The 10,185-nt window shown below is 46.9% G+C and overlaps 1 protein-coding gene across 1 annotated transcript in view; it reads right to left on the bottom strand.

The window, feature by feature from the left end:
- The window catches only part of ERCC6L2 (ERCC excision repair 6 like 2), a 191,260-nt gene extending 181,358 nt beyond the window's left edge, over positions 1 to 9,902 (bottom strand). The window contains exon 1 of the mRNA XM_025360047.1: positions 9,288 to 9,902. Coding sequence (XP_025215832.1) covers positions 9,288 to 9,359 — 72 coding nt within the window. The 5' untranslated portion in view covers positions 9,360 to 9,902. The remainder of the gene's footprint in view (positions 1 to 9,287) is intronic.
- Positions 9,903 to 10,185: the final 283 nt, after the last annotated feature.

A 10,185-nucleotide genomic window follows, 5' to 3' on the forward strand; every position in this document is an offset into this window, starting at 1 on the left:
GAGCCTGATGACACAGGCGTTTGGGAATCTTGAGGACAAACCTTCTGTTTTTATAAAAATCTGCCTGCCTTGTGCATGGCAGCAGGTTTGACTCCGGTCTTGCTTCACTAAATTAAGCAAAAACAAGCATTATCAAATGTTTAGATTTCCTGGAGTCTCTGACTTCAAGTAGCTTGATGATTCATTTCTGACAAGCTCATAAAACCAACCTCTAGCCACGTCCAGGCCTTACGCTTTGTGGCGGTGGAGTGGGTTTTCCCTGTTGTATTTTTAACCTAAGAACAGAAGCAAGGCTAGCCACACTGATCAAAACAAGTGAAGACTTAACTTTCAAGGTGACCACAGTCAGATGGCAGCATGGAAGCCAGCAGAGCCACTTAATCTTCCCCGACAACGGATCGCTGCAGTACCCAAGTCTCTCGTGTGGGTTTCTGCCATAGTCCTCTGCACACACTCACTAAAGGGATTTGCAGTTCATGGGTCCAACACAGCAGCATGGCCATGGGTTTGGGCAGGGCCAAAGGCCCTCGAGGCAGAGGGGTTACCAGGACAGTCATGCAGCCTTTGCCGTCTGGATTTGTGAAGACAGCCACAGTTGGAGACAAGGGTTTTCAGAGTTCTAGGTGTTACTTCACCACCCTCCCCTGCTCTGAGCCCACTCTTTCCTCTCCTGTCTTTGTTCTTAGCTCCTATTGTTGCCTCCTTTTAGCTCTTACACATTCTCCCTTCTTCTGGTTCTGCCCCAGATATTCTCCCAAGCTCTGTCCAAAAAATCACCAGTTTACCCATTGAAATTACTTCTCAAGAATTATTTTCCCCCAAGAAGTTGCAAGCTGCTGCATCCCACCTTGGTGAGCTAAGAGCCTGGAGATCAAGTCCTGGACGAGCGGCCGGACCCCTGGCTGCAGGGCAGCACCCTCATGGCTTCATGCTCAAGCCTTGCTTCAGAAACCCTGAGATCAAGAACAAGGCCTTTTACAAAATGCTACAGATAACAGAATTTAGATGATGCAACCATTTTACTTGCAGTACAATGTGTTTTTAGCTGAGGGGGTTTTCAGGGGAAACACATTATTTAGGTTTAGAGGGTATCACGCTTGTCAAAAGCAGTTAAATGGGACATAGAGCCCTCAAAGAAATGTTCAAATGTAATCTGGACATGGTTTGGGTATCTGAATAAATATAAACTTGACCAAGCCTTCTTGTTTGAGAAATACAGCCTAAAACATACTACTCTTGATAAAAATTGAAGTTATTAAAATGTTCTGATTTAACGTTGCTTTCACCAGCTAGTTGTTGCTTTATAAATGTCATTTGCCATGTAATTCCAAATGACTTTACAGACTACAGAGCATGGGATTATTGTGTCAGAAGGAGGCTTTCACGATCTCACATAAACCAGAAAGACTTTATTTAAACTTGCATAAGAAGATGTATCGGTTGTTTGGCCCAGGAAGGTCTTATTTGAATGACAGCATTTAAAAGACCACATGACATTTCTAAAAAAACTGGACTAGAGTTGATAACAGATGAAGGATTAATTTGTTGTTTTTGTAGTCAGTATAGTCCCAAACCGTGGATCTATTGCTTAGATCCATTTATACCATCAAGTCAGCCCAAGACAAAATTACTACTCTAGTTGTCTGGCATAACCAACTGCTCCAAATTTAGTGGCGTAAAACAATAGCCTTTAGAGTAGGCTTACATATTCTGCGGACTGACAATTTGGAAAAGACACAGTAGAGATGGCTTGTCTCTGCTCCGTGGTGTCTGCGGCCTCAGCTGGGAAGACTGGAACAACTGAGGCTGGAGGATCTACTTTCAAGATGGTGTCTTCTCCCACATGCCTAGCTGAGCTGCTCCAAGCTGGGCTCACTGGGACTGTTGACCAAAGCACTTACAAGTATGTGGCCTCTCGGCATGGCTTGGGCTTCTCATAGCACGGCTGACAGGTTCCAAGAGGAAACATTCTAGGAGCAAGTATTTCAAGCACAAGAGTCCCAGGAGGCTAGAAGAGAGACGTGGTGTTGCTTTCTCGGACCTAGCAGCGGAAGCTATATAGTCACTTTCCTCATACTCATTGGCTGAAGCAGTTGGAAGCCCATACAGAATGAAGGGGAGAAGTCAATGAGGGGAGAGTAATATGTGACCATTAAAAACAAAACAAAAATCCAACCCCACTATCATGGTTTTGGCAAGATGGAAAAACCAGGAGCTTGGCTTTGAAGCCAAATTCCTCTGTTTCCAAATGAGTGACCTTAGGCAAGTTACTCGACCTCTTCCTTCCTGTACAAATGTCGGTAAGAAGTAACCGGAACGTTGCTGTGAATAGGCACGAATCCATATTAAAGTGTATCTGTGGTTCATAAATGGCTGGCTAGTGATGCTAGTCCGCTAGTCCTACTCTACTACTCTACTCCTTTTTTTTTTCTTTTTTTTGAGACGGAGTCTCGCTCTGTCGCCCAGGCTGGAGTACAGTGGCCGGATCTCAGCTCACTGCAAGCTCCGCCTCCCAGGTTCACGCCATTCTCCTGCCTCAGCCTCCCAAGTAGCTGGGACTACAGGTGCCCACCACTATGCCAGGCTAATTTTTCATATTTTCAGTAGAGACGGGGTTTCAACGTGTTAGCCAGGATGGTCTCGATCTCCTGACCTCGTGATCCACCCGCCTCGGCCTCCCAAAGTGCTGGGATTACAGGCGTGAGCCACCACGCCTGGCCCTTTTTTTCTTTTTTAAAAAAGTATAGTTTTATCAAAATACAATTAGTGCAATAAAGTACATATATATTAAACTGTACAATTTGATACATTTTGATGTATGAATTATACCCATTAAACCATCAGCACAAAGAAGGCAATGAATATATCTAACAACCCCAAAAGTTCCATCCTCCCTTTCCTCGCTCCCCCTTCCACTCCTCATCCCTGGCAACCACGGACTCATCTGCTTCCTGTTATAAGACTGGGCTTGCATCTTCTGAAGCGTTGCGTGAGTGGAGTCACACAACAGTACTCCTGTCTGACTTCCTCACTTAGCATACATTATTTCAGATTCTCCATGTTGTATGTATTGTTCATCTGTAACTCTTTCTATTGTTGAACATTATTCTGTTGTATTGATGTATCAGGTCATTTTCATCCATTCTTTGTTCTTTCCTCTTCCTTTTTGTGTCTTAATCACTTTTGCCTCCTTCTTTGGGGAGGAGCATCCTTGATCTCCCTCCCATAGCGCCACCCAAGTCTGCCCTCACAGCACTGTTCAGAAGGCAGCGTCTCCTGGGTCCCTCCATGGAGCAGGGGCAATGCAGTCGCACCCTACAGAGGCCACCTACGAGGTCATGCCTCAAGCCTGGCCCTTCCTTTCGGCTCCGCTCCGTTAGAATTCCAAACCTCCCCTCTTGTGACACCTGAGGGAGGCCCTGACAGACATTCTTTAAGCCCTCGGGAATTTCCTTTTCCTTTAAAGAAAGAGAAATGGAATTCCAAGTAAGGGTCCTGCAGGACAGGATTGTCCTGCAGGATGTATTTAAGTTCTTTCTGCTTCCCGTCCTCACTGGGCATCACAGCAGCAGAGGTGCATGCGTTCTGGTAGCTCAAGGGTGCCTGCAGCCCTGGCTTCTCTTTCTGCCCCACGTCTTTTAGCATGAGACCCACATCTACTCCAGCCCAAGAGCAGTTTCACTGATGGCTGGAGCCAAAGAACACACAGAAAGCTCCAAATACTAGGGGTGGTGAGGGCAGCGTTGTATCCAATTATGGTGAGAGAGCGGTGTCCTTCTTTCTCTTTTATTACATTATTTTGAGATAGAGTTTCCCTCTGTCACCCAGGCTAGAGTGAAGGCTCTTTGCCTTCTCAGCTCGCTGCAACCCCTGCCTCCCAGGTTCATGTGATTCTCCTGCCTCAGCCTCCCGAGTAGCTGGGATTACAGGTGCGAGATACCACACTCGGCTAATTTTTAGTAGAGATGGGGTTTTGCCATGTTGGCCAGGCTGATCTCGACCTCTTGACCTCAGGTGATCCGCCCGCCTCGGCCTCCCAAAGTGCTGGCATTACAGGCGTGAGTCACTGCACCTGGCATGTCCTTCTTTCTCTCTTGTAGTTGTTGCCATTCTCCAGGCCCCTGCCGGAACCCCTCACTGGTGTCCCTGCTGTGACCCTAATCTCCCCAGGCTCCCCTCCAAACAGGAGTCAGAGATCCTGCTAGAAGCATATTGGGTCACCCCCTCCCCACTCAGAACCTGACAATGGCTTCCTGTTGCACTTGGAGGAAAATCGAAGGTCCCCATAATGGCTTACCAAGCCATCGGATCAGCCTTAAGTCCTCAGACAGACCTCATCACCTGCCTTGCTGCCTCTAGAGCTGGCCAGGTGACACGTACGGTCACCCAGGGCCCCAGCTTGGAGGGGCCCCACAATCCGTTCAGTGCTCTGCTGTTGTCTTTTTGAAGGTTTAAATAATTTTTGAACACGAGACCCTGCATTTTCATTTTGCACTGGGCCTTGCAAATCATATAGCGGCTCCAGCCACATAGGCCTCTGCTGATATTCAGTCAGGCCAGGCACATCTCAGCTGCTTCAGGGGTCAGGCAGTGGCGGCCCATTCCCTCTGCCAGGGAAGCTCATTTAAGAGATGTGTACCTGGCTGCTTCTCCCGTTCACTCAGGGCTCAGGTCAACTGTTTCCCCAGCAGCTGGGAGCCACAGATCATGCCTGCAATCCCAGAACTTTGGGAGGCTGAGGCAGGAGGATCCGTTGAGCCCAGGAGCTCAAAACCAGCCTAGGCAACATAACGAGACCCCAACTCTAAAAATATATATATATATATATATATTTTAAAGTAGAGGAGTGTGGTAGCACAGTCCTGTCATCCCAGCTACACGGGAGGCTGAAATGGGAGAATCGCTTGAGCCCAGGAGGTCGAGGCTACAGTGAGCCATGACTGGGTCACAGCTCTCCAGCCTGGGAGACAGAGCAAGACCCTGTCTCAAAAAAATAAAAAATAAAAAATAAAAAAATAAAACAAAAACAAATGAACAAAAAACCCAACATCTCCCCAGAAGAGAAAACTTTCTGACTACTCTGTCATGGTGTCGATGCCCCTCAGCCCCCGCGGCCAGCTCCTCTGTGACGTTCCACCTGTCTCAGCCTGGCTTGATGTTCTATAGTTTCTAATACGGAGCTGGTTCTTGTTTTCCCCATGTGAGGTCGTTGAGGGCAGGGACATTGTCTGATTTGTTCATTTCTTTTTTCCGGGGCCTAACACAGGCACGCAGATGTTCCGCAATACGTTTTTGTTGAGCTAAGTTTTACCTTCCAGCCATACCATGAATGGTGACATCTCACCAGGAGCACGTTTTAATCCTATGAATTTGGCTGGGAGAGAAGTTCACAGGACACATTGAAAGATACATTGTTTTATTTTAATTGTGGTCAATTGACTTTTCTCAGACTACCATAAAGTCACATTTATCTTAGTCTCTTTGCCTTTTTTTTTTTTTCCTCTTTCTCTTTCCCTGGTTTTCTATGGCTCTAGTTCTGTGTTTTAAACACAAGGTATGGAAAAGTTGAGATTTTTTTTTTTAAACATCGAAGAGAGAAGCCATGCATGGAGGCTCATGCCTGTTTCTCTCTTCGAAGAAAAGAAAAAGAAAAAAGAAAGAAAGAAAAAAGGAAAAACAGAGAAACAAGATAAGGCATGGGAGATATCCGAAGAAGCCCCCAGATGGCTCTGAGTGGGACAGGCTTAGCTGCAGAGGGCGGCTGCTGCCTGGTGTCATGACTACAGGTCCTAGGGCCCTGCCCCGACCCACGCAGGACAGGAATGTGAGTGCCCGTGGTGTCTCTGAGGTCATGTAGCCTAAACTCTAAATATTTTATGTTCTTTCGGAGTGGAAACGATGTGTCAGGTTAGCAAAGAAAGAAAGTAAAACAAAACAAAATGGAAAGGAGCCGAGAGGAAAGAAAAGGAGAAAAAGACAGTAGACAGGAGGGAAGTGGAGGAAAAGGGAAGGAAAGGAGGGAAAAGAAACCATAAAAGGCATACCTGGATGATTCTGCCTCCGGGGGAGAAAATTAATTTCTTGAGATTACAAAGCTGTTTCATTGTAGGTCAGGCTCCCAAATTTAAGTTTTCTGACTTTCTATTTGATATTAAATGTCCTTTAATAGACGAAATGATCATTGACATCTACATGTCCGATTGAGTTAAATATTTATTACCGTTCTCCATGTTCAAGTGAATTTTTCTAGCATTACTCATTTCAATGAGCAATTTCTGTCTAGGTGTGTGCCCTTTACACGCGGGCATCAGTGGCTCCACAGCCAAGAGATCAGCAGACGGTGAAGGCCAGGTCAGTGGGCTGCACCCAGGCCCTCCAGCAAACTAAGAGGGCCGGCTGGGGGTCCTGGCATACATCTCCCTCCAGTCTCTCTTTTTCCACCTGGGTGAACAGAAATGGATTAATAATAATCTTTGGTTCTTGACGTACTCTCCCCGTTGGTCCATGCACGTCCCTCTACGGTTTCTATGGAGATTTGTTTGGTTTTTTTAAATAATTATATCAACTCCCATGGACTCACCTGGCAACCCGGAAACCAGAACCCTGACAACGCTGTGCCTCCACCCAAGGGGCCCCCAGCCTGGCCTCTACCTCCCCAGACCCGCAACTGGAGGAGGTCCCTTTCCTGGGTCTCATGAGGCTTTTTTCCTTTGCTTTTAAACACTTGTCCTTTCTGAAATAGTTGACATTCCTCCCTGTGTTCTCAAAAGGAATGTTGTTGAGTTTGGGTTGCTTTTAGCTGTGTACAGAGGTATCATGCTGGGGGTCATTTTTTGGGACTTGCTCGGAAGGAGGAACTGGTCTCACACGGGACCAAACCCTTCTGCATCCCTCGGTGGAGACAGAGCCCCCGACCATTCCCCGAATCTGGCCCTGAGCTGGCCCAGCGCCGAGGAGGGCTGCCCTCCACGCCACCCTCCAGAGGGGAGCTGACAGCGCCGGACACTCGGGCCTCTGCCTGCCGGGGTCTGCTTTGGATTCCGCACCTGCGCTCCAGGCCGAGCTTCCAGCCACCCACTTTGCAAAAGCCTCCTGGCTCCCCCACCTGTGCAAACACAGGGCTTCCTGTCACCACGTGGCCCAGCGGCGCGAGGCCGCGGACGGGGAGCTTCGAGCTTTTCATTTCCTAATGAGAACCACTGTAGACCTGGAAAACAGCTGTTATCCCAGGGGCCACGGCTCAGTGTAATTCAATTGCGTCTTTATGATTTCTGTCTTGTCCTTTGCAATTTCCCACAAACCTGAAACGTGTTTGGCTACTCACTTTCCCTCTCACCGCGATCACCAGACTTAGCACTCAGGGAGATTCTTACAGCATGGAATGGGTTTTACTCCCTGAGTCCCAGGTGGGAGGTAACAGGATATGGACTTACTCATGCGATCGAGGTACAATGTAAGGGCGCTGAGTCTGCAAGGATAGTTAACTCAGTTCCAAACAGCGTCCCTCCCACGTCCTCTGTCCCCGCTATTATTCACCATTTTCTTTAAAACAAGAGGCTGATGTGTCACAGTAGAAAGAACATGGACTTCCAGGTCAAGACCAGAACATGGGTTCCAGTCCCACTTGTGCGTTTACCAGTTGCGTGGCCTTGGACCTTGCCTGCTGGTGGTTTCCTGACCTGTAAGATGGAGCCGGATACCGACTTCCCAGGGCATGATGAAGATGAACGGAGACAAGATGGGAAACACGTGGCTCACACAGCCTGTAGGTCAGGGGTAGCCTCAGCGCAGACCCCCAGCTCCTCACCCTGCCTCGGCAGCAATCCCAACGCTCCTGCTCTCTCTCCATCCTGATCCATCCTACATCACGGTCAAATGACTCATCCCAAAGCAGCGTCTTGTATATATCACATTTCCTTCCCTCCCCAACCAAACCACACCCCTAAACAACAACAGAAACCCTCCGAGGTTTCCCAGTGCCTTCAAGATGGCATTGACCAACTTACATCAACCGAAATTTAGAGTCCTTTTACCCCCTCACAGGGGCCCTTATTACTCCTATACCTTAATCCGCTTTGCTGCACAAACTCATTGCTCTCTGAGTGTGCCAGATTCATGCCAAGCCCACCTCTTCCCCTGCTCCCCAAGTTCATGCCGCTCCCCTTGCACGGACTCCTTGCCCCTCCGTGGCATTGCATTGCATCTTTGAAATGCTGATAAAGTCCCATCTCCTCCTCTCCCATCCCGTTGGCTATTTAATGTATCCCACCTTGATTTGTTGTTAATCACCTGTGTATGCAGCCAGCAGTGCCTGGCATGGGCTCTGTAGAAGATGTTCAGAAACGTGAAGTAATGACTCCTGGTATAAAAGCACAAATGTCAAAGGCATTTCCATTTAGAAATTCAACTGGAATTCAACTCATAACAATTTCCTCCCATGCAATTTTGAAGTATCAGTAGCCCGACTGAAATGATCAAGCTTTGAGTTTGTATATTGCTCTGTGTGTGTGTGTGTGAGTGTGTGTGTGTGTATGTGTGTGTGTGTGTTTAGGGAGTTGCATTCAGTGGTTTATCTCCACTTTATTCAGCTCCAAGTGGGAAATAATTATCTTCACTTCTTTCTCCTGCTACTCTCAGCTGATAAGCTCTCATCAGACCACACTGATTGTTCAAGCAATCGAAATACTGGAATTCAGGAAAGATAATTGAAGCGAAGATAAGGCTGACAATTGTTGCCCAGTTTCCTCTTTAACTTTTCTCCCAGACTCCCTGCGTAGTTTAGTCTTCTGTATTTTGTGTGTCTTTTTGCTAAAGCAGCTTAGCCTGTAATTTCATCCAGAACCTTCCAGTGCCTTCCCAGAGCCACTTGAAGGCATTGGGAAACCTCAGAGAATTTCTGTTGTTGTTTAGGGGTGTTGTTTAGCCTGTAATATAATACACCAAAGAAAGTGGTCTTCTCAGAGCCCACTGGCAGCTGGGGCATGCTCTGACTATGTTGGCAGCGAAGGGTATAGAGGAAGGTGGCTCTGTTTAAGCTCTAAACTAGGCTGTTTAGATTCCAGGCATTCTTGATAAGTTATACCTAAACCTGTACTTGGACAAGGACCAAAAGATTGTGCATCAGTGCCATACCCAAGATATTTGAGGATTCTGTCAAATTGAAGATTGACTAGCGTCCATGTGCAATGATGTAGTCAAGAGAATATTGAATTGAAGCAATTAAACAATAATATCTTGAATTCATGTTTTTGAAAAGGCTGTTAACTGGAGTCCATTTTTCTGCCTACCAGGAAGAGTTTGAAGTTTGAAATCCCAGCATGAAGAAATTCATCCAGCTTGGAGACTTCCAATCCCTTCATTGTGCAGAAGGTTGCTAATGCTCTCAGGAGAAGCCCTTCACCAAGAGGATACTTCCGTGCAGAGTCCTCTCCACTGAGACTAAGGAAACATGCTATGTCATGTAGCCACAGCAGCCTTTGCAGCTGTTGAAGGCAGTAAGACTTGCATGGCAATCAGAAGACACAGACCAAGACTGATATCCAGTTATAAGATGGCAGATGGGACACACACACGTCAGGCTTAGTGAGCAGCCAATCCAGAGGGAACCATACTCAGAAACCGCTAGGGGCTGGGCATGGTGGCTCTCGCCTGTAATCTCAGCACTTTGGGAGGCCAAGGCAGATGGATCACCTCAGGTCAGGAGTTTGAGACCAGCCTGACCAACATGGAGAAATCCCATCTCTACTAAAACTACAAAATTAGCCGGGCATGATGGCACATGCCTGTAATCCCAGTTACTCAGGAGGCTGAGACAGGAGAATCACTCAAACTCGGGAGGCAGAGGTTGTGGGGAGCCGAGATCGTGCCGTTGCACTCCAGCCTGGGCAACAAGAGTGAAATTCTGTCTCAAAAAGAAAAAAGAAAAGAAAAAAAAGGAAGCCCTAGGAAGATTTCTTCAAGCAGATGAAACTAATGATATCCTAGTGTGTTTGAATATATTGAGAGGAGATCACATAAAAGGGACACTGTTTAGGGTTGAATTAATAGCAAGCAAATGGGATGCTAAGCAAATGTAAAGAATAAAAGTTCAAAGGGAAAACAAAATGTTATTCAAGAAAGTAAAAGCATCCATCACACACTGTTGTTTGTTTTATGTTTTGTTTTTTTTTTTTTTGAGACGGACTC

The sequence above is a fragment of the Theropithecus gelada genome, chromosome 15 (assembly GCF_003255815.1).
Source record: "Theropithecus gelada isolate Dixy chromosome 15, Tgel_1.0, whole genome shotgun sequence".
NCBI lineage: Eukaryota > Metazoa > Chordata > Mammalia > Primates > Cercopithecidae > Theropithecus > Theropithecus gelada.